The following is a 26,245-nucleotide window of genomic DNA, read 5'->3' on the forward strand; positions in this document are numbered from 1 at the left end:
CTCATTAAACTGTTAGTGTCAACAGTTGCTCTAACTTAAGGAGGAATAGAACTCTTGACTTTCTCTTCCCAGTGTGTAACTCTTCATTAGATGACTTCTGCCTTTTTAACTGGAGTTTCTGACATTTTATTCAATATAAAAGTTGCTTGTTTCCAAAATGACTAATTTCAATGTACTTCATCAGCTTCTCAAACACTACTAAAAATATTGTCAAAGGTATTATTCTTTCCCAAACATTTTAGCTAACTCTGTAATCTACTTTAAGCATGTATATCAATTGAGAAAATCAGTTTAGAATATTGCCTGATGAAAAAATGCCTTTTTTTCAGTTCTTCATTTTCCTCATGTATATCACAATAATAATAAATTATATTAAAGGATTATTGAAAAGTGAATGAGATTATATATATGCATATATATAGATTGCCTACCATTTAAATGTTAATAAACACTAACACTCATTTTAAAAATTAACAGGAAAAAATCTAATTTAATTCACATTAAAATGGTGAGAAATAATTCCTGCCCTTGAGTAGGAATCCAGGAAACACATCATTTTAGGCTTTGAAACTGTTCCATACAGAAAGCCTATTATGGATTGTCCATTCTCCATATTCAACATGGCCAGTAGACATTCCGTATAGCTTGTTCTCAAGGATGACCAAAGCAGAATGGTCCATAATGCATTCTTTGCATTGCAGAACTATGAGTGATACTTCAAATACAATTTCTTAACTTTAAGCAAAATATGTAAATATGTTTTTGTGGATGTAACCCATACTGAAGAAGTTTACTACCATTAAGGTCTTCTCCTAGCCTGAAGTTTTTAAAGTAATACCCAAACATTCACCAACATTAGATGAACAATTTATAAATGAATAATATTTATACTCTGAAACAAGAGTGATCATAACAGATTTTATGCAGTGTTTATTGCAGTCCTCTGTGTGGGACATATACTCCATAAATTACAGAAACTGCATGACATATGTAATAATAATCTAGATTTACAGAGGAAACCAAAGTGTGAAGACTTTAGTAGGCAGAAATAATTAGTGTCAGAACAGAAATTGCATGTAAGGAGCATGACTCCAAACTGGCATATTTTAAGTACCATTCTCAGGTGCACAGTATGATGCTGTCATTCTATACCTTAAATTCCACATAAAGAAAGTCCTTTCAAATCTTACATGAATTGAATCTGTTCAAACAATGCAACAAAAAGTACAGTATTAAAACGTATTTCATATTGCCATTTAACAATATGTTAAATACATAGTAAGGAAATATATGACATTTCAAAAAATGTTAATTAGACAATTATGAAAATATCTCCTATACACAATAAGTATCTTGATTTTTTTATAATCTGAAATTGTAACTAAATCTTAAAATAACAGAGAATTAGTCATATCCAAATGAATTGGAAGAAGAGGACGTCCTGTTCCTCCATTTCTTAACCTATGCCTTTGGATTCCTCATCTGAAGACTTAATTATGATACTTACTCTGCCTTCTTCCTCTTGGTACAGACCATGTAAATGGACACTGCACAAGTCCAACCTCTCAGAGTTGCAGTTCTGGAAAACGTCTTTCCAGTGCTGATGTTTCAAAAGTAAATCGCTGGGGTCCTGGAAGACCACCATTTAGAAAGGCACAGTCAGCTGCTTGCATGGAGATTTCTTTACCAGTTACAACTGAAGGTAGGATAAACATATCAATTTCTGTGAGTACAGTTTAAAATTTGGTTTATCGTGATAACAGGTCCTGGGAGACAAAGAAATGGAAACTACATTTAAAAGATGATTTAAAAAATAGTTACATGACATTGAAAAACTGAAATCCTGTTTGACTGTGACCATAACTTCAATTCTATTCCTTACTCACTTCACTCCTTATCTCCAAAAATAAAATGATTCCACTGTAGGTAGGCTATGCAAGGAGATAATCTGTAACTGCAACCTTAATTTCCTCCACCATCAAAGGAACATAACCACGTTTAAAAGAACACGTTATTAAATTCTAAAATTTAGAATCGTAGCCGGGTCTGGTGGCACAGACCTGTAATCCCAGCTGCTGGGGAGGCTGAGGCAGGAGGATTGCAATTTCAAGACTTGCCTGGGTTAGGAAGGGAGCTCAAGGCCAATCTGGACCATTTAACAAGACCCTGTCTCAAAGCATAAAGTTCAAAACGGTCTGGGGATATAACTCAGTGGCTGAGCAGTCACCCAGTCTGCGTGAAGTCCAGGATGTCTCCCCAGTACCACAAAAATAAACAAATAAATAAATAATAAAAACTAAATAAAGTTTATAATGCTTGTAAAACTTTTAAGGAAGTATTGTTTCCTTGTTTATAGAGTAAGTATGAGAATGAATGCAATACAAGAGGAAAAAATTTAAAAAAATTAGGGAAGGGAAGAAAGCAGAATCTTGTAATTTTGCTTTTACTCTTCTGGTAATAAAGATTTTAGGAGAAAAGAATGGAAAGATTTGGCTATAGAACTCTATACCATCCTTTACAATTTCGAACAATAATCAATTCTTTTTCAAAAATGTTTATAATGAATTCATTACTCAGGTTTTGTTTAATATTATGCCATATTGAATCTGCTCCTGGAGTTGTAGGAAATCACAATATTATCTTTCTAACAGGTGTTGTGAATATCGGTGTTGACTGGTGGTAAATGTTGCAGTAGAAATACTATGTGAGGGTTAAGTATGAGCACAATCATTGAAATGGCTACTGTAAAACTTGAGCTGTAGATATTTCTGCCTCTAGTTTATGCTAGAAAACAGTTAACTATAATTCTGTCTTTAAGTTTGTAAAGTATATAGATGAAAACCCAACTTGTGTCTCATCTCTAAATTTGATAATGAGCTATTTTTTATAAATTTGGTAAGTGATAGAAATAGGAAATTAGGAATATTGAGTTCTGTTTCTTCTAAAAATATTTTTGAAGAACTTGTATTTCTTCTGGTTCTATAAGAATTATCAAGACACAGATTTCAGACCTATCAAGAGTAAAAGGTGAGTAAAGATTGTAGAAAAAAATAGGAGCTTGTATACTACAGAAATTAGAAAAAGTGTAACTGTATTACTGTTGAACAGATGGGTGGATTTGTGTTCATTGGAGCGTACACATGTGCAGTGCTGATAGAGCAAGAGCATCTAAAACCACACTATTGTTTCTTTTCTAAGTGAGCTGAAGCCTTCTCAGAAAAGCCAGTGTTAATGGGTGGCATACTCTTTACTTCATCCTGGGCAAAGTTAGAACTGGATTTGGATTATAGGTAGGCAGCTTGTAACAAATTCAAATAAATCACTTTTATATTTCTTTACTCAAGATAAAAGTTCAATTTTTATAGCTTTAATTGCTTAGGATATACAATATGTTGATCACAGAACATTTGTGATCCAGATTGGTCTTTTTATGTTGGTAACCATGATACTGTTGGTAAGTATGAACTGCCAAGGAATCATTAATATGGCTTCTATGATCAAAATATGGGAAGGACAAACAATTAAGTGGTATCCAAATTTTTGTATCTTGACTATTTAGATTTAATGGTTTTTTTCCTAATTAAAGAATTTTAAGTGATTGTCCAGGAAACATATAAAAGAAAAATTGTGCTAGAACTCAGGAGACTGAAGGTTTGGTTGTAACTCTGCCTAAGTTTATGATAATACTTAATAATATGGACTTGAGACTCTCTACCTTCAAACTGAGCCAGTGACCTGAATAAAATATCTTTCATGTCAATAAAGGATAATTTTTCTCTCATAATTATGGTTTACAGATATTAAATATGGCTAGTTTTGTGGATTCACTAATGCTTGATTTCTGCTTTTTAAATGCTCATAGAAACCCGAGAGAATTCCTATAGCCGCTCCAGGAGCTCTAGCATCTCCAGTATTGACAAAGATTCTAAAGAAGCGATTACAGCTTTATACTTCATGGAGTCCTTTGCACGGAAGAATGACTCTACCATTTCCCCTTGTCTGTTTGTTGGAACTAGTCTGGGAATGGTAGTACTTATCTCCTTAAACCTGCCATCATCAGATGAACAAAGGTTTACAGACCCGGTGGTGGTATTACCAAGTGGTAAGAGTTCTTGTTTAGTTGTTTACCTGTTACTACTTATTCAACTTTAGATGTTAAGTATTACTAATAGGCATTGATTTCAGACAATAGAGAGGATTATACATCTCCTATGTAATATGAACTACTGAGAATTTCAGAACTCAAATACCCTTTCAACACTCCCTAGTCCTTCTGGGTAAGAGTACAGTGATTTCTATGATGGGAAACCAGAAAGGCCAGGCTAAAAACTACCTTTGAAAATAAGCTTCTTTGAAGCTCTGAGATAAATGTTAATGCACAAGAAAGTCCAATTCATTTGTAACAAATTGCAGCATTTTGCCAGAGTTCTATGCCAAGCCAGAATGTGAGTATTTTTGTACCCTTCTTGAAGATGTCAGAATAACTAGAAGCTATTTGACCTAAAGTAGATATCTAAAGTTTCCATTTCCTTTTCTTGGTAGAACCTCAAGAACTCAATTTAGTCATATGTTCTATTCTACCTGGATTATCTTCTCATTTTTTATTTCATTTAACATCCCTTTAAATATGTTTAATAGATTCTAATCATTATTAACTTCTTTTTCTACATATAATAAATGTTTTATGTATATTAAGCTAAAGAAGACTTCATCAATATATAGTATAAGAGATTTTATTTTTAAACAGCACATATAACATAAGAAGTTAGAGACAGTTGTTTTGTATTAACTTGTTTTACATATGTATAAATAGATAACAGGCAGAAGTGTCAGCTCTATGAGTGTGGCAAATTCAGGGAAACACTTCACTCTACTAAGAACAAACAGTGTATTTTAAGCTGATGCTACATAGTAAAAAATAATTTTTACTGAATGTCTTATTTTAAGGAAATATGTATTTTTTATTCTACTTAAGTTAGAGCCAGATCAGTGAGTTCAAAATAAAGTAGTAAGTATTAATTTAAAAATAATTCCCTGGACTAACATTCTGCCTCTCAATTTAGAGATTTCTGTCATTCTTAAACAATAAAATGATTGCAAAGTAAAAATAAACATAGATAAACATAGATGACTTTTGCCATCTACTTTGCAAGATTTTCCCTTATCTAGTGCATATGATCCAATAAAAAAAAAATCTGTCTTCTATAATTTTTCAAGTTGGCATTCTACTATTTTGGAATTTTAGCTATCCATAATGTTCCAACATCAGTTGATTGATTATGTTAAAAATAGATTATTAATATAAGATGTGACTGGTTAGAAATGATACAAGAGATATAAGGGCACTATATATGATTTGCTTGATTTCCTATAAACATGGCACTGTGTTTTAAAATTCATTAATTAAAAAGTAGAAAGCTATAGGGCTAGGTTCATGATTGTTTTATAATTAACCACTGAAAGAAAAACAAAAGAATAACCAGAAGCCAAATTTATAGCTGTAAAAAGAGAAGAGAATAGAACTATATTAAAAAATATAGGTGACAAAAATTCCCAAGTGAAAGTAGAGTTTCTGCTTTTCATCTTCACAACCCACTGATTGCCTGTGATTATTATTCTGGTCGCCATCCCTTTGCTATATCCATTCTCCACTGACCCCACTCAATTGATGGAAACCCTCATGGTATTGTCCCTGGCATTGTTATCTATAATTCAGTACCGCACAGCATATCTCTAGAACGTCACCTTATATAATTAAAGCGTTGTATTAGTTTATTAGCAATTCCTCATCATCCTTTCTCACTTTCATGGATACCATCAATTTAGTCTTAGTGTATATGAGTTTAACTGCTTTACATGCTTTGAGTTAGTAAATGCATATAATATTTGTCCTTTGTGACTGGATTATTTCACAAAAAGCAATACCTACAATGTTCTTCCACGTCTAACTGTTAGAGACTGCCTTTTTCTAAGGTTAAACAGTACGACACTGCATCCATATATCACATGTTTATCCATTCATCAACTGGAGACTTAGATTATGAGTGGTGCTGTAGAGAAGCATGCATGTCCTCCCTCACAGTCCTGGGATCCAACCCCAGAGCTGGATTGTATGATTATATGTCAGTCTCATTTCTAAATTTTTGGAAAATCTCCATATCCTTTTCCATGTCTGTTTACCATGTTAATTAGCAGTGGAACTTGTGAGAATGGACCCTACAAATGAGGCAGACTAAAGTCTCATGCAATAGCCAACTTTATTCACAGCATCAGACAATTTATACCCTTACGGCCAAGAAAGATCACCTAAATTCAAGCTGTATATAATCAAAAGTACAAGCTGCATGTGGCAAAAACATGTTTTTCTATAGAAGCATATAAACAAAGAACAATAGCCAGTTGTAATGAGTAATCTGAAGTAAGCTCACCAGGGAGGGCACAAAAGCACATTCCAAGAGCAATTCCATGTTTTGATTAAACTGAGGTCACAAGACTCTTGTTTTCTTAGTTTTCTCATAAGCACTCAAAATTCTCCTCACACAATTCCATTCTTGGACAATGTTCTGACACATGTCCATTGCACTAGTATTCTGCATGTGTGGTTGTACAAACAATGTGTGTTTTAGTTTCTCCACACCATGCCATCACTAGCTTTTGATGTTTTAAAAATAGCCTAACAGATGTGAGGTTGTACCTCATCATGGTTGTTCTGACCCTGGTGTTCCAACACATTGATAACCTAAAGGAAATGAATACAACACTGGAATCATACAGTGTATCTGAACAATCCCAGAACTAGTAAGGAGGTTGATTCAGTAACTGAAAAAAATACCACTGAGAATAAAATCCCCCCTTCCTTTTTTAAGGAATGTTTTCACATAGATTATCTTGTTCTAGCAACGAACTCTTGCCACTAATATGGAAATTTGAAGTGGGTTTAATCATTGAATTGGAGAGTTGGAAAATACCTAGAGACTCTCTTCTAGACTGTCTCTCTTGTTTGAATCAGAATAATTTAAATGTATTGTTGCAGTAAGGATCCCCACCCCCTCTGACTCAGCAGGTCTAAAGTCTGAGGATTTGCACGTTTAGCAAGTCCCTGTGTGATGCTAGTCTAACTAATGGACCATTTATTGTCCCCATTGTGTATTGATATATTGTAATTTCTATATTAATAATTAATAAAATGAAGCCCAGAGAAGACAAGCAACATGCTTCAAGCAAGCTAGAGAATTAGATTTAAAGTTAGGTTTCTTGAATCCCAATTCACCTTACTTTGTAATTGATCACATTGTGTTTGTTACTTAGTTATAACATCTTATTGTGCCTAATTTCTGAGTAGAAACCACCAGTTCTACATGACCTCCCAGTCCTGATCCAGTAAACTAACTTGCCTGAAACCTGTCTTAAAAGTTCACAAAGATTTAGGAATCTGCCCTAATGAAATTGATCAACAAAGCAAAGATTAGTCAACCTATCATAAAATATGTTAATTAGATTTCATGGAATCAAAGACCAAAGAATAGGGCCAGAAACTTTAAAAGTACTTTTTAAAAGAAATGGAGGTAACAGTTCAAGATTAAGGTACAGGCAGTGATTCTCCAAATAGGACCCCTAATAATCAATGATAATGGGAAAAATTGACAAATTGGATTGCATCAAATTTAAAGGGTTTTGCACAGCAAAATAAAGAGTGGAAAAGAAAGAGTAGAGAATGGGAGAAAATCTTTGCTAGCTGCTCATCTAACAAGGAATTAATAACCAAAATATATCAAGAAATAAAAGTGAATACCGAAAGTAAATAACCCAATAGATATATGGATAAACAAATGGAATACTTTGCTCTTTTGCTATGTTATTAGCATATGCTAATTATACAAAGTAACATATACCTACATATATGTAGTTATCTGCCATAGACATTCAATCTTGAAAAATATAGGTAAGTAACCTTTTTCTGAATTAAGATACATAAACTTGTCTCAGGGTTGATGGTGGTTATTATAAAAGAACAAAACCTTTAAATTATTTTATTGAAGCCCCCAAATAATAAAGTTTTGAGTTCTATAAAACCTGATAATAACCCTAGTTATTTTAAGTTCTTGTTTTTCATACAACTAAAATTACCATCATGTCAGGCTTAGCGGGGAACATGCCTTTAATCCCAGCACTCAGAGGCAGAGGCAGGTAGATCTTGAGTTCAAGGCCAGCCCATCTACAGAATGAATTCCAGAATAGCCAGGACTACACAAGAAAATACTTTGTGTCAAAAAAACAAAATACATAAATAAAATTGACATCACTGTTTGAGCTTTTAGCTAAGATAAAAGATCAAGTATAAATTGGCAGAATAGAGTAACTCTGAATATTTAAGTCAAATAATATTTATTGAGGATTTAATTTCAGAAAAATTAAAAGGCATTTTCTATCAAGTGAGCATTAAAAAACGAACTAGGATTGGGTAGTATAATGTGTATATATATATATATATATACACACACATATAAATATGTATTCTATATATGTACATATAATATATACTACATATTATAGATATATATAACATGTAATAATATATGTATATATATTATCTATTATATGTATTATATATTTGAACTTACTTGAAAAATGAAAGTTATATACATACTTAAAATTTGCCTCTTAAAATAATAATATAGGATACATAGGATAATGAAAAAATTGCATTTTTGTGTTTCCAGGGCTGACCACTCTATATTGAACAACCAATAAAGGGGCTCATCCCCAGAAGGGGTTGATTACCCTTTTCCCACTAGCCATTAGCTGCCTGCGGTTCTTGGACTAGGAGTAGGGAAGATGGGAGGGATTTGCTGGATGTGCTGATGGCAGGCAAGGGACGGGGAAAGTGATGTGATTCTATTCAATTAAAAACATATTAAGCAAGAAACAATAATGATAGATGTTTGAATTTTAAAAAAACAAATCTTGAAATTAAAATCAGAAAACCCAAGTTCTAGTCCAGGCTAATATCAACTACGATTGAGGCTCTAGTCCAGGTTGTATGGCCTATCCCAAGTGTCCTTGTCCCTCTAGACCTGTTTTCTCGTTAATATAATGAACAAGTTTTGACAACTGATATTTTAGGTTTCTTTAAGACCTAAAATTTTATTAATCTAAGTTATTACAGCACATGCTGATTTTTATATATTGTTACAATATTACAAACACATACTGATTTTTATATATTGTTACAATATTACAAAATTATGCATGTAAATTATCATAATGTAAAGCACTTATTGCCCATCAGTGCATGATGAATAGCTGCCTTAGACAGGGCTTCACACGTGAGTGATGTGAACTTTTTTGCAGGTACATTCCTGTCACTGAAAGGAGGTGTGCTAACATTCTCCTGCATGGACAGAACTGGCAGTTTAATGCAGCCTCCGTATGAGGTATGGAGGGATCCAAACAACACAGAGGAAAATGAAAAAACCTGGAAAAGGAAACTGGTCATGAACTATTCGTCTCCATCCCAAGAAGTGGGAGAGCACCAGTATACGATAATCTGCTCAGAAAAACAAGCCAAAGTCTTCTCACTGCCTTCCCAGACCTGCCTTTATGTTCACAACATCACAGAGACGTCATTCATATTGCAAGCAGATGTGGTGGTCATGTGCAATAGCGCCTGCCTGGCCTGCTTTTGTGCGAATGGGCATATCATGATAATGAGGTACTTGGTGTGTTTATTGTAACCGATAATGACAACAGTGCTAACAAGGTCGAATGGTGAAAAGTATATTCATATTGTTGTAACCTGATAAGGTGTTTCATTATGTTTGTGAGTTTTCTGATGTTCCATTACTCAACAATGTAAAGAGAGCTTTGTGATTTGGATGTGGAGAGTGCTGGCTTTGGTTTAGTTTACTAAAAATATACTTGACATTTTTATTAATATATATCAATATAATATATTACTATATCACATATATTATTGACATCGAGGATCCAAGGAAAGAATTATTCTTATTCATTCATTAACTTAACAAGCAGTTATTGGGAATATATTAAGTATTGGATACAGAAGTTATATGTAAATGAAATCATCTGCTACTTTCACTGTTAAGAAATTTACACAGAGACTGTCACTTGATTCTCATAGCTTTTCACAGACAGAGACAAGTATTATTTTCATCTCTCATTTAACATGTTAGAAATCACAGTAAAATATTTATCTAAAGGTGTAAATCACAGGAAAGGTGAAGTCAGCACTCAACAGTAGACTGATAGTCATCAGACATTTGAAATAAGGAGTGAGCTGAGAGAGTTTGTTCTACTCAGTGACCATATAAAACACATAAAACATAAATAATATTATCTAATGAATTTATAAATTTACCAATGCCATGGTAGACATTGGATGAAAAAGCTACAAGAAAATAAAACCTGTTCAATTATTCTATAGAATTAACTGTCATGTTTGTCAATATTCTGCCTTGTTCCAAAATCATTTTACAGTGAAATATACTAGGCATGAAAAGGAGTTAAGAATTAGTAACATGATAGCAAACAAATAATTAGAAAACAGAAATGAAAATGCAAAGAGAGGAAATGCACATTTCTTTTGACAAGCTTAAGTCCCTAAATTTCAAAGCATTGAGTCATTAAATGTGTAATAGAAAAAGTTACCTTGAAGAGGAAGACTAACATCAATAGCTAAGGACCTTGAGTGAGGAGCTAGGTATAAAGTTTATAAGAAATGGGATTTTAAGTAGGTACTTAGCCATGTGTGGGTGTGCACTAGGAAATACTCAAGGCGTCAGGGCTTGGGCTGATGGGCTCTTGATCTGCAAGGCAAGGCAAGGAGGGAGCAGGCATGGCGGCCAGGAAAACCTGCTGTGTGCAAAGCTGATTCATTATGCAAGGTAGAGGAGATTACCAAGTGTCAGGATTTGGATTTGGGGACTTTGTATTGCAGCAATGCTATTAGCAGGTAAGAAGGTGGGGGAATTTGAAAAGAATGTGAATAAGGAGCTTGAGAATGGATTTAAAATAAGTTTAACACCTGAGGCGCTCCTAAGCTGTCCAGCAGAAGTTTTTAACAATTTAAGGTCTGCTCTCTTGGAAAAAATGTGAGCTTGAGTGCCATCTAGGAAAACTGACACCAGCCAACAGCAAAGATCATCAACAGATCCTATAAAAAGAAATGAACAGTAGACTGTGCTGAGGATAGATAGGGGCCAGTCTCTGCATTAGGTGCTGGAGGAAAGAGAGCCCAAAGGAGGAGGTTGAGATGTCATCCAAGAGATAAAACAAGGACCAGGACAGCAAGCTGCTGTTATGAAGACAGGAAAGCATCACAACAAAAGAGGTGGTCAAGAGGCAGCAAACGCTGCACAGGGATAGGGATACCAGGAACAAAACCACGAAGTGGTCCGACTGGAGCGTGCCTACAATCCCAGCGGGGAAGACAGAGGGTTCCAAAGCTCCAGATAACCCTCTGCTGCATAGGCAGCTAGAGGGCAGCCTGGGCTGCATGAAACCCATTAAGAAAGCAAGTGTTAGCATAGCGACGGCAAAGCCCAAGAGTAGTGCAGATAGGAGGTTGGCAAATGATAACAAAGTCTGATTTTGTACAGCCTGCGAGCCAAAAATGAAATGATTGGAAAAGTCAGATAAGATGGTTGATGGGAATTAGATTAATTCAAATATCTGAAAATTAAGGTGTTCATAGCACTGCCATACCCATTCATTTGTTGACCATGGCTGCTTTTACGTTACAAAGCAGAACCGAATACTTGCCAGGGAGAAACTGCAGGCCCTAGAGCCTCAAATGTTCACTGTCTGAGGCTTTACCTTGCTACAAGCCATTCTTTCAGAAAATGCTGTGGTAAATAGAAAGAGAAGTAGGAAAGGACCTGAAGAGTAAAACCAGACTTTCATGGTGCTTTATTTCATTATTTCTAATTGAAGAGACCTGAGTGGATCTACAAGGAATTAGTGAAGGAGAAACTTTGGGGGGGGAAAGCAATCATAGCATGCTTGTTCTCAAATATTTCTGATTCTTTCTCCTTCAGATTATCCCTTTCTTAAACTATTTTGAAATATTTTCAGTGAAGATCCATCCATCTTGTCTGTAAATAATTAAAGGTGTAGACATGCCTCAGTTATGGGAACATTTATTTATGAGGGTGCTCTTTGTGGTACACTTGCCTTCTCTCAGCTCATTTATCATTCAAAATGTATATTAAACCATTATTGTAGCCGGGCGGTGGTGGCGCACGCCTGTAACCCCAGCACTCTGGGAGGCAGAGGCAGGCAGATTTCTGAGTTCGAGGCCAACCTGGTCTACAGAATGAGTTCCAGGACAGCCAAGGCTATACAGAGAAACCCTGTCTTGAAAAAACCAAAAAAAAAAAAAAACCAAAAAAAACAAAAAACAAAAAAAAAACAAAAAAACAACAAAAAAACATTATTGTATTTTTTCATATTTTGGATAATTTTCTAAATGTGGGTTATACATGTGTTCAGGTGCTCTTGGAGGCGAGAAGCAGGTGTCAGATTCCCTGGAGCTGAAGTGACAGGCAGTTGTCATCTGTCTGATGTGGGTGCTAGGATTCAAACTTGGGTCCTCTGGAAGAGCAATAAGCTCTCTTAACCTCTGAGCTAGCTCTCCAGGCCCATATTTAGGATAATTTGTACTTTCAGCATACCCCAGTTCTGACTGTCCAAGGATCAGTTGCTCAGTAGTCTTATAACAAGTTGATGGCTAAAATACCAGGCAGTGTGGTGCCAGATCGTCAACAAACACTTATTCCAATAAGGTAGATTTCGGTCCTCATATCATAGAGTAAATTCTGGGATGCAAAGAACATACTTAGAAAATATTTTTCAAAGAAAAGTAGTATCCTTTGGGTACTATCTCTATATTGCAGGATGAATTAAAATTAGTTAACACGAAGAATTAGAGTAGTTTCTAAGTGTGAGGATTGGACCAAAGCAGTTACCTCTGCCCTCCATGTCCAAGAAATGATGACCAGAGAGTGGAACTGTTTTTCATTAGTGGCTTGTAAAGTTGGTTCTAACGACAGTATCTGAAGTACACAATCTTACTAACATTAGAGCTGCAGGGTTAGGATAGAAAGGTACTAGAGATGTAGTCTTTCTCATGCATAAATGCTAATTTGTTACTTACTCTCATTCCCTTAAGCCAAGGCCATGTTTACTTACAGACAGGCTAAGAGGGAAGAAAATCACATTCCCTGAGAAGAGGGTCTAAGAATGGGGAACAAAGCACAATGTGCCCAGGCAGGCTAGACCGCCCTCACAGGTGCCTCTGTTGCTGCGTAAGCCCAAAGACTAGAGAGTTGTCTTAAAGACAGACTATGGGCCTCTACATTAATCTTTAAGGGTATGTGCTAAGCATGTATGTGGGCAAAAATAGAATTGTACTCATGCTTGTACATGCATATGTGATTACATAATGAAGTCTGTTTATTACTTATCTTTGAAGATACTATAAAAAGCCATAAATAATGACTTACAAGTTTTTTATTAAAGAAACATTTATATCAACAAAAATATGAAATGCAGACTTACTGTTTTTCTCTATTCAGCTTACCTAGTCTTCGACCAATGTTGGATGTTAATTATTTGCCACTGACAGACATGAGAATAGCACGGACATTTTGTTTTACTAATGAAGGACAGGCATTATACCTCGTCTCTCCTACTGAAATTCAACGGTTAACATATAGCCAAGAAATGTGTGATAATATTCAGGTAGGTAAAGTTCCTTTACAGAAATAAATAGAATTGATTGTAACAATAGAAAAAAAAATAGAGGAGACATCTATAAGCTAAAGTATCATTGAGCCAGACAATAAATATACTCTTCCTAGAAGATGTTTTGAATATATATTCTTCAATGTAATCCCACAAATTCCTATTGTGGTCCTAGGTATACATGGAATAGGAGAAACTGATTATAATGATCATTTATACCACTAAGGGAATTGAAAAGTATTTATTTTATTCTAGGGAGTTTTGTTTTAATCATACTAGCATAAATTTCTTATATAGAGAGATAAAATTTATAATGATGTTTTATGCAAGTATATTATATAATTTAATGATATGCACTCTTGGATATATTTTCTTTCTCCTGCCCTCTCTTCCTATTATTCGTTTTCTCCAGAGAGTTTAGGTTTTATTTCATGTTTTATACACACTGAGTGTGTATGTGAGAAGAATTTTATATATTTACATATAACCAAGAACCCACAAATGAGAGAGAACATGTAACATCTGTTGTTCTGAATCTGATTTGTTTAACATAATAAGTTCCAGTTGCATCCATTTTTCATTCTTTTTTAATTTTTAGCTAAATGTGTATAGGTGTGTTGCCTACATGGTGCCCACAACATACACATACAGATAGAGGCCAGAAGACAGCCAGGCCATCTAAGAGATAGATAGATAGATAGATAGATAGATAGATAGATAGATAGATAGATAGGGATATGAACTGATATATATCAGATCAATTGTTACACAAACCCGTGAGTTGTTAGGAATTAAATCCAGGTCCTATGAAGAGTGCCCAGTGTCCTTAACCCATCTCCCAAGCATAATTTCATTCTTTAGGACTGAATAAAATTCAACTGTGTAATCATCCCACATTTTCTTCATTCATTATTCTGTACTCATTCTATAACTTCCTATAACTTGCCTGATGTAAATGGTGCTACCAAAGAGAGAAGAAGGGTGGGAGGGAAGGAGGGAGGGAGAGAGGGGAGTTTAGTATCACTGTGGTATAACTAAGGGTTCTCTGGGTATATATTCAAGGGCAGAACAGCTGGGGCCTATGTTCTGTTGTTTGGGGGAAGCTCTATAAGCATACTGATTTCCATAGTGGACATACTAATATATATATTCCCACTAGCAGCATACAGGTTCCCTTTCACCTCATCCTTGCTAGGACTGATTATTTTTCTAATGAATTGCTATTCTGGCTAGGGTGACATAGAATCTTGATATAATTTAAATTTGCATTTCCTAGTGGCTAAGAATGTTAAAAATGTTTCCATATTAAATATTTTCCATGTGTTTATTGGGCATTTGTCTTCATCATTTGATTTATCATAATGTATCTATTCATTAGCTCATTTGTCAACTGAATTGTTTGGTTTTTCTGTTTAGTTTCTTTGGGTTTCAGTTATATGTTATTCTTATATATACCTATGTAAGGATATATATATATATATGTGTGTGTGTGTGTGTGTGTGTTTGTGTGTGTATGTTTATATATGTATATGTATATGTATATGTATATGTATATATACTTATATCCTTACTCCTTGCATATACCTATAATTTGAAACATTTACTCATAACAATTTTATAGTTTCAAGCCTTACATTAATATTTGATTGATTTTTAATTGATTTTATACGGGATGACAGATATGGATCCAGTTATCCACATGTTTATCATTTGTCTGCTGTAAGTTAGGAAAGATTTTTTTCCCATTCTGTAGTCTACCTACTCATTTGTTTCCTTTGTTGTGAATCATCATAATTTAATAAGTCTGACTTGCAAATTCTTAATTTTACTTCATTTATTATTTGAGTTCTTTTTAGAAACTCCTTTATATATACCCATATTTGAAATGTTTTCTCATAACTACTTCAGAGTTTCAGGTCTTACATTAATATTTGATCAATTTTTAATTGATTTGATGTAGGATGAGGATATGGGTACAGTTTCATTCTTCTGTAAGGGGCTGTCTAATATTCCCAACACCATTTGTTGAAGAAATTGTCTCATCTGCAAAATGTTTTTGCCCTCTTTGTAAAAAATCACAGCATTGTAGCTGATTGGATTTATTTCTGGGCTGTCTGCTCTACTATGTTGATCTACATGTTTGTGCTTATGTTATTGGTATTCTCATTGTAGAGCTCTGAATCGATAACATAACTGAAATTAGAAGTAGTGATACCTCAGCATTGTTCCTTTTGCTCAGAATTGCTTTGACTGTTTGGTCTTTTGTCCTTCTTATGGATTTTGGAAAAAAAATGTTCTGTAAAGTGTCATTGATGAAGAACGCATTGAACCTGCAGGTTGCTTGTGCTTATATAACTATTTTCACAATATTCTGCTGATCCATGAGCATGAGATGTCTTTCTGTCATCTAGTGGTTTCTTCAATTTCTCTTTTCAGTGATTTAAATTTTTTATTATAGAAAACTGGGGCATTGTTAATTAGATTTAGTCCAAGGTATTTTTAACATATTGTGAAAGTGGCAGCTCTTTTCTTATTTTTTCCTCAGCATTTTTATTACTGTCATTTAGGAAAAGTTATTAATTTTTGTGTATTGCTTGTAACTTGCTACTTTGCAGTAAAGGTTTATTATTTCGAAGAGATTTCTAGAAAATCATCTAGATTGAGGTCTCCCATATATAGGACATAATGTTGGAAATCAAAATGATCTGACATCCTCCTTTAATTTATTCTACTCCCTTTTCTTTTTTCTTTTCTTTTCTTTTTTCTTTCCTTTTTTTAAACTTTTCTTTACACATTTGTTTTACAGTTCAGACTTTATCTTCCTCCTGGTCACACAACCTCTCCCCCCCATCTCCAAGAGGATGTCCCCACTCACCCCCCACCCCACTAGACTCCCCACTCCCTGGGGCCTCCAGTCTCATGAGGATTAGATGCATCTTCCTTCACTGAGATCAGACAAGGTAGCTCTCTGCTGTATATGTGTTGGGGGCCTCGGACCAGCTAGTATGTGCTGCATGGTTGGTGGCTCAGAGAGATCCCAGGGTCCAGATTAGTTGAGACTGCTGGTCTTTCTATAGGGGTTGCCTTCTACCTCAGCTTCTTCCAGCTTGTCCCTAATTCAACCACAGGGGTCACAAGTTTCTGTCCATTGGTTGGGTATAAGTATCTGCATCTGACTCTTTCAGCTGCTTGTTGGGCCTCCTGGAGAGCAGCCATGCTAGGCTCCTTTCTGTAAGCGCACCATTCTATTCTCTTGGTTTTGCTAATACTTCAAGCACTGTATTGTAAAAGAGTAACAGAACATCTTTCTTGGTTTTAGTGAAAATGCTTTTAAGTTTTCTTCCTATTTAACATTATATCTATAGGTTAGTAGAGTTAATGGAATTTAAAAATTTAAATCTATAGAAAATTATAATTAATAAGTCAAGAGGAGGGAATGGGGAAAGAAAAGGAAAGGGGGTTGAAGGGATGTATATAAGTTTTAAATAAGAAAAATAGTATAGATATCTAAATGGAACAAGTAAAAAGTAGAATAATTATAAAATGTAAGGAATATACAAATTAAACAAAAGCATTAAGAAATATACAAGAGCAATGGTTTTTAACAATGAGACAAAGTAAATTTAAAAAAAAATACACTATCAAGTCATTCTTCTTTACTGGGGTGGATAGTGTTTTCCTCCTCCTTCCTGGAGCTACCAAGGATCTTGCTCTGTTGATGGGAGAGCAGATGCTTATATGACTGGCTCGAATCTGTTAACGCAGATTTGTCAACATGCAGTGACTCTGTGCAGTTTACACAGGTTACCTTCTGGGTTGAATGTCCAGGTGACGGCAGGCAGGGTCAGGCCTCCTTTAGAAGGATGCCACAAGAATTGATCTAATGAGATGAGTTCAATGAAATCCCAGTCAAGAATTTTAAAGAATGATTTGTAAGAATTCCCAATTAAACTAGAGGAAAAAATAAGGTCCTGGATGAATTCAAACAGAATAAAAATAAATGGCACCTCAAAACTTCAGCATGGGATTCCCTTCTAAATAATTTCCAGCTGACCAGCTACAGTCTTTTTAATTTGTTGGGGACTCATATACATCCTGTATGGATTTCAATGTGAGAGGCACTGATGTGGGCACACCCATGCTTATATTTATAGTCATAGCTGTACATTCTTGTCTCAGTAGGGAAGGGTTGCCTTTCTGTCGGGTTCACAGTTTTAGCTTGAATATTTCCAATGAATTTCATTCAGGTCCTGTGACTGTGTGGTGCCCATATGATTCGGTGGTTCTCTGGATCTTGTCTTAGTTGGTGGAATTGGTGTTTGGAGATTTGGTTGTGCTGAATTTTCTACTCTTCTCAACAGAATGGTTGATTGTCCCAGAGTAATTGCTAGTGACATAAGATAGTGGCATTAGGTGATTTCCCAGTGTCTGTTCTATGCAGCTATGTCTGGGTTCTCTAAAGTTTTATATTTTTCTGTTCATGCTTTATTATTATTATTATTATTATTATTTTATTATTATTATTTCCTCCTTTATTAAGGACTCTGGGAAGCTAAGGTCAGAACTATAAATTAAACAAAACTCACATGGGAAAGATATGAAAAGGCTGTCTTCATGATGTAGTATAATATCTCACAGTATTACCTTTTTAATCTATTAATTTAACCATAGTTGTTCTAATCTTCTTTTTCTTAATTGCTGCAGGACATGTTAGGCGATTTGTTTACTCCCATAGAGACACCAGAAGCCCAAAATAGAGGCTTTCTCAAGGGACTATTTGGTGGAAGTGGACAGACATTTGACAGAGAAGAACTCTGTGAGTAAATCCTCATCTTAAAAACACCCATCACAAACTAGAAGACCCATGGTGTGTGTGTGTGTGTCTCTCTGTGTGTGTGTGTGTGTGTGTGTGTGTGTGTGGTTTAATATACTATATCTTAAATTCTATACTTTTGTGACTATTTTAAAATTTGAATGTTAGTTTTCCCTGTATATTTTAAATTATTATTATTATGTTTATGTTTACTAAACATAAATAAAATAAACCACTATATTTTGAAATAATTAAGCACACAGATATATGTGTATATATATATATTTCAAGTAAATAATGAGAAAGCTAATAAGAATTGCAGATCAGTTGCAGATCAACCCTATCTTAATGCACAGTTAATAGTATTTGGCTTTTTAAATTGTGAAGAAGCATTTTAGTCTGCTTTCCTACAACCACTGCTAGAAAATTAATTCTTTATTCATATTACATTTGTATCAATGCTGTGGAAAAATAACTAGTTTGAAAATCTACCAGTGAAACTCTCATGAACAACTATCAAAAATCAACAGGAGCTGCTAGAAAACATTTTCAGAGGACAGATAAGAAAAAAGCTTAGAGCCAGTGCCACCCCCATTTGGTTTGCATATCAAAACTCCCTTTTTCTTGAATTTCTGTGTAAGAAAATGTAGGTACCAGCCTATGGTTGAATATTACTTTAGCCAATAAAGGGAATATTGTTTAACACATGGCAATATAGAATTTAACAAATACTATGCTAAATCAGAGAGGCCAGATCAGAAAATGATCCCCTATTATGTGATTCTATCCATATAAATTGTCCAGACTAGGCAAGCTCATGGGCACTAAAAGTTAATCAGTTGTTGTCCAAGGCTGGGATAATGAGATAATATGGAATGATTGCTAATGAGTTTGTGTTTATTTTGGATAAACAAAAATATTCTAAAAACAGATAGTAGTTATACTTAAACAACTTCATGAGACACTAAAACCCAGTGATGTAATTATATGCTTTATTAAGGGTCGTTTTTGTAGTATGTGAACTAGGTATTAGTGAGACTTTTATTTTTAAAAGCCTAGGTTCCTTTCCTATGTGACATTCCTGAAAATATTCACTAAATTTCTGCCAAGATGGCTGTGTATGCCATCTTGATGCTTTTGGCTTTGTGAGAGGCTCTTGCTATGTAAACCACTCTTACCTTCAACCCTTGATCCCCTCTCCTCCACCTCACTGGAGTTAGAATTAAGATCTGTGCTACCAATCTGGCAATCCAATCAAGATAGCAATTTTAACTTTGTTTTACTTGAGTTAAATAAAACAGAGCTTTGTTCCTAACAAGAAAACTTTTAGTATGTTATAAAAACCACAAATTTAAAATCTTTACTTATATAATCCTATGCCTAATTCTCTAGTATTTACAGAAAAGTAGGGACTTCACAAATGCTTCTATATAAAGATTAACAGAGAATATTGGGCAGCCTCAGATTGAAACATACAATGGTATGTGCCAAACATGAGGTTTTATGCATTTGAGAATTCCAATTCCTTCGTGTTAATATGTACAATTGTAGGACTAGAGAGATGGGTGTGTCAGTAAAGTGCTCGCCTTGCACACATTAGGAATTGAGTTCAATTCCAAGAACGCACATAAGAAAGCTAGGCAAGGTGGCAGGTGCTTGTAATCTTTTTTTTTTAAATCTTTTTTTATTTATTGAAAAGGGAAGTAAAGGGAAATAAAAACACTTGATGATAAAATTAAAGATTTACATAGAAAATATTTCAGATAAACACGTTAAAATTGACAATTTTCATTGAAAATTAAAGAGTAAAGTGGTAGACATGTAAAACATTGCTAAATTAATTGAAATTTGGGATAGAAATATTTTATGATAGAATTGAAGATTTACACAGAAAATATTTCTGATAAAATTGTAGAAAATGTAGAAAAACATGTTAGAATTGAAGTTTATCATGGAAAATTTTATATAGATATAATAAAGGTAGGTATAAAAATATTCCTAAATTGATCAAAACTGGAATTATAAATATTTTCAGATAACATTAAAGATTTACATGGAAAATATTTCTGGTAAAATTCAAGAAATAAATAGACAAACACGTTAAAATAGACTATTTCATGGAAAATTTTACATATAAAATGGTAGATATAAAAATTCTTTCTAAATTAATTGAAGGTGGAATTAGAAACATTTGTGATAAAATCAAAGATTAACATTGAAAACAATTAAAATTGAAGATTATCATGAAAAATAATGCAGATAAAAATCTTCAATTTTATCAGAAAATGTTTATAATTCCCCTTTTAATTAATTTGGTAATGTTTTTTATGTCTAGGTGCTTGTAATCTTAATGATGGGAAAGTAGAGAGAGGCAGATCACTGGGGCTCACTGGCTAGTCAGCCTAGCTGACTAGTCAGTGCCAGGAAGTGAGAAACATCTCAAAAAACAAGATGTCGCTCCCAAGAGGGCCCAGGCAGTGGAGACACCACCACACTGACAATCTGAGTTCAAATCCTGGGACACACATGGTAGATGGAAAGATCGAATTCCCATAAGTTGTCCTCTGGCCTCCAAGTTTATGCAGGCCATATCTTGCCCACTTCCTTCACACACACACACACACACACACACACACATACATCCTATAATCATTCAATCAATTTTGTAGGAAAACAGTGAAGAGAGACAGCACCTGAGGTTAACCTCTAACCTTCACATGCAGAATCATACATGTGCGCATACCAAAACACACATGCACAGATGCGAATATGCACAAAAGAAAGCAAGACAATTTTGCCATATTGTGAGAAAGTACAGCCCCATATACAAAACACAAACACACACAGAAATGCAGTCCTTTGAATGAAAATTATGATAGTAGTTGAAATGTATGAGTATCTTTTTGCCCTGATGCCCACCTTGACTATGAATTTCTGATTTCTTTTAAATGTCTGTGGCTTACATTTTCAGTTGGGGAAGCCTCGGCAGGAAAAGCATCCCGCAGCCTTGCACAGCACATCCCGGGACCGGGTAGCATAGAAGGAGTGAAGGGTGCTGCTGGCGGGGTGATGGGAGAGCTGACCAGAGCCCGGCTTGCACTTGATGAGAGAGGGCAGCGTCTGGGCGAGCTGGAAGAGAAGACCGCAGGCATGATGACCAGTGCAGAAGCGTTTTCCAAGCACGCACACGAGGTAAGCTGCCCACACAAATACAGGCAGCCATACAAGTTTAATACATCTTAAGATTTAATTTTGATTAACTCAGTAGCGATTTGCAGAGTAACATTTTTAAGATTTTGTGGCATGTTTTGATTGCTTTTTTTTTTCTTTCTAGCTAATGCTGAAATATAAGGATAAGAAATGGTACCAGTTCTAACCTTCTAAAGAAGCTGTGACTGCTTTGAGAAACCATTATTCAGGGAAACCAAATTTATTCCCAGCATCACTATTCAACGGCTAGAAACCAGTTTCTTCTACAAAATGTTCCATTATAGTCCATCTGAAGTTATCATAAAGGAGACTTATCAAAGGCAAAGACGCTGTACAACATAAAGGCTGGACCCCCGGTTAAAATCCCACGATAATGGCCGAATTTGTCTCTTCCCCATGTGGAATGGATATCACCATCTTGGCATGCCGTTTGCTAAGAATTCATGTTTGGAAACTATGGGGAGTCCTTTTGATTTGAAATTCCTGTAAAAACAAAAGCATTAATGCACTTAATGAAAAAAATTCTTTGCATGATAAATTAACATCTTAAGAGGAAAAGAAGCAAAAAGCATGTTTTAGCAGAAGAAAAGGATTTATGGTAAACTACTTTCATGAATTGGGCCACACCCAACAATTTTAAAATCTGCATTAGAAGATATCAGTGCATTTTAAGTGTATTTGCCCTATCCAACTGAAAGGAATCAAAACACACCCAGAATTTTCTTCTCATCTGAAAGTTTCCATATTATACTAGGACGTTCCTGAATTCTTATGTCAAGAATCTGATTACATTTTTCTCTCTGTAGTAATTCACATCATTTGCAGCTCTCTCATAAGTAAGGATTGCCAGGATAGTGGAATATCCCTAACACTTTCTTTCCATTTCTGCCACCTTCAAAATGAATTTCTAGGTTTAGTCCTAAACCGTGCAGGGTTGAATCACCTCAAAGCATTTTTTTCGGCCTGGTTTACATTTGACAGAGGAGGTGGCCATAAGTTTGCAGAAATTAGACTATAGGAACAGTGCAGTTAGCTTTGAGAACTGATTTCACACACAGTGGAATTTCACACACTCCAATTTTAGTTTCCAAAGTGATATATTTTTAAAGCACCATTCATTTGTATCCTTATCTTCTAATTACACAGTATATTACTGTTCAAACCCAATAGGGTCAACAAGCCCAAGGTGCTTTTGCAGCCTGATGCTCACAGACCAGACTGGTCATTCTCTCTGATGTGATTCAGTAAAACCTCAGCTAATGTTTTAGGAAAGAGATTCTGACTCATCACGTTTCTGATGCACAAGGGCTTTCATTAGAAAACATTTTAGGGCTCAGCGCTTATTACTGGAAACCCTCATGAAATGCAGAGCTATCTATCTTGTCCACAGTCATTATGGGTAACACAAATCCAGAGATAATTTAATGATATAAAATCAATAGCTTTGTCACTAGATTGACTAAGTCAAAGGCATGTGTCAGTCAGCAAATACCAAATACCATTTTTTCTTTTTCTTTTTCTTTTTCTTTTTTTTTTTTGTTTTTTTTTTGTTGTTGTTGTTTTGTTTGTTTGTTTTCTTTTGTTTTTTGAGACAGGGTTTCTCTATATAGTCCTGGTTGTACTGGAACTCACTCTGTAGATCAGGCTGGCCTCAAACTCAGAAATCCACCTGTCTTTCTGCCTCCCAAGTGCTGGGATTAAAGGCATGCACCACCACTGCCCAGCACCCAAATACCTTCCAAAAATTCTCAAGAGTAAACATGAGCTGGAGCATGATGAAATAATCAGTCGTGACCCAGCAGAGACGTGCTGCAAAGGGAAACAAAGAAAGATTCCTACTTGCTCTGTTGAATATGCTTGAAAGTCAGAGTCATAGGACACCCCTAACAGGATGTTCTTCCAGTTTTTAAAATCTTAAATCATGTGATGTATTCATTGGGTTTTGAGGTCTTACTGGATTTACATTGTGTTTAAGATATCAGTACTTCCTTGAATCCAACTCAATAGACAAAATTATTATTTTCATTGGTCTTTTATTTGTGGTGCTTTTAATTTTTCTCAGTGATTTTGAAGGAAAAATAGAGATGATTAAAAGAACCAGAAAATACACACTAGAGTAGCATTTATCAGAGTCCTTAAATTCTGGTTTCTTAAAACTGTCTATAAATCCTCCTTCTGTTATAACATGAGTCTAAGAGGACTTGGCTTGGAAATACAGACAATATGTACATTTATACAATAAAATATTAATGAAGCTTAAAGCCAGGATCTGAAAAACATTGGCAGCCAAATTGCAAAACACAATTTATGCAATCTTTTTTTAAGGACTCAAGTTTCTGATTTTTATGGATACTTTAACATTTCTGAGATTGTTGTTGTTGTTGTTGTTGGGGGGGTGTGTTTGTTTTGGGATTGGTTTTGTTTTTGCTTTTCTGAGACAGGTTTTTTGTTTGTTTGTTTGTTTATGTTACAGCCCCTTAGCTGTCCTGAAACTCACTTTGTAGACCAGGATGGCCTTGAACTCACAGAGATCCACCTGCCTCTGGCTCCCAAGTGCTGGGATTACAGACACGCCCCACAACACCCTGTTGTACTTTAACATTTCTACATTTTAAAATGGCCAGATGATTAAGATATTTCTTTTATTTAGAAATAGTGAATCTCAATCCAAAGTAGTGTTGAATTCAATGACTATCTCTGAAACTCCCTATAATATGTAACTTGCTTTAGAGATGTAGTACAGGGTAGAGTGCTCACCCACCATGTTCAAGATCATGGGTTTCATCCTGAATGCCCCAGGTGCGTGTGCATGCACACACACACACACACACACACACACACACATACACACACACAAATTCACTTGTTCTATAGCAAGGGTTCTTAAAAGCAGCACCATTAGCACAAAATTCTTTGGGATGTTAACAGTGTCCTTGGCTTCTGTCCTCTAGATGCCAGTCAGAATCTGCTAGTAATGACAGTAAAGCAACAATAACAACAGCAAAAAAAAGTCTTATTGACAAAACTGCTTCCAGCTGAGAGCTACTATTTTACATTGTTTAAAGAGACAGACTTTGAAATATATGATATGTTTTTACAGAAAATAGCATACAGTAAGAAAACATTGTTTTAGCAAGAGAAGTCCTGCCCTAAATACGTGTGATTCGTGTGCAATAGAGGTCAATTTGATCTCAGAAAATGGAAAAATCTTCCATGCTCGTGGATTGGCAGGATTAATATAGTTTTTGGAGAATTAGAAAACTAACAATATATAGACTATTTCCAAGCCACAGAGAATATATCAAAAAGGACATCCATACATCACAATAAACATGCTTAAAATTCTGGCTCCAGCAAATACATCAAAAGTTTATAAATACACATCACTTGGAGTAGGTGCTTCTAACATGCCTGAAAGGAACAAGTTCTCATAAATGTTTAAAGTTTAGATGTACTTACAAAATTGTTTGCCTAATCCTTTCTTAATATAAGAGTAACTTATCTCACAAACCAATGGTTAGCAGAATCCAAATTAATGAGGTTTTACTGTATCAAAATTATTTTTATAATTCAGAGGTAGCAATAACAATAATTTAACCATGGATGTGATTTTTCTCTTTGAACTTTTGCATTGACCTTAACATGCGAGCATGCGCGCGCACACACATGCACATACACACACACACATACACACACACACACAATCACCTCACCACCACCACCATTTTTGTCATCATTGCCATCTTAGGGAAATGAGTAATGTTGATACATATAATCTTTCACATTTTCTCATCTCTCTTCTGTTTTGACCATAAGAAAAACCATCCCAGAAACTTTAATAGTGCTGCAAAAGATGACCCTGAGTCTTGGTTACCATCAAATTAAATTATATCTACGAAGTGGCATCTGGAGATAAAGCTTGGGAAGCACCATCTGGACAAGGTGACTTTACCCCCCTATTCCTTCCTCAACAGAGAAGCCTTTCTTGGTGTTCCTGCAGAAATTAACCTTTTATTCTGTTCATCAATAATAAAAGATGTGTTTATTTCACAGTAATGTAAGCAATGATCCCACCGTGAAACCACCCATTTGTCTTGGATTTGGGTGGAGGGCAATTGACTTATCAGGTATTTCAACCCCCTGAAGATGTGCTTTTCTGACTTAGCTTCTCTGAGTCTCAGAGTTAGCACTCAGACACCATGAGGGTCATTGTGTGACACCAGCTTCAAGTGGACAGTGATAGAACTGAGAAGTTTTCCAGCAATTCTATCACAAAAACATTCTCAAATCCTTTGGAATTGATTCTCAATAAAAATCTAGGTCTCTATCCCTCAAAAATGTAGAGAGACCTTAAAAGGTAAAGTTCCCTTTTATATGCCCCACCAATACCATTTGAAAGATATTGTTTACCCATTATCTGTGTCAGACTGAGAAAATAAAATGTAAGATTAAGCCCAG

At 35.0% G+C, this 26,245-nt stretch overlaps 2 protein-coding genes across 3 annotated transcripts in view; both read left to right on the forward strand.

The window, feature by feature from the left end:
- The window catches only part of Stxbp5l (syntaxin binding protein 5L), a 331,615-nt gene extending 309,662 nt beyond the window's left edge, over nucleotides 1–21,953 (forward strand). The window contains 7 exon segments of the mRNA XM_052158363.1: nucleotides 1,532–1,702; nucleotides 3,863–4,102; nucleotides 9,352–9,712; nucleotides 13,596–13,761; nucleotides 18,469–18,580; nucleotides 21,549–21,769; nucleotides 21,912–21,953. Of these exon segments, the coding sequence (XP_052014323.1) occupies nucleotides 1,532–1,702; nucleotides 3,863–4,102; nucleotides 9,352–9,712; nucleotides 13,596–13,761; nucleotides 18,469–18,580; nucleotides 21,549–21,769; nucleotides 21,912–21,953 (1,313 nt within the window).
- Nucleotides 1–26,245, forward strand: part of Eaf2 (ELL associated factor 2) — a 1,192,577-nt gene that overhangs the window by 592,753 nt on the left and 573,579 nt on the right. The gene's annotated exons all lie outside the window — the stretch shown is intronic.

Source organism: Apodemus sylvaticus, chromosome 15, assembly GCF_947179515.1.
Source record: "Apodemus sylvaticus chromosome 15, mApoSyl1.1, whole genome shotgun sequence".
In the NCBI taxonomy this organism is placed as follows: Eukaryota; Metazoa; Chordata; class Mammalia; order Rodentia; family Muridae; genus Apodemus; species Apodemus sylvaticus.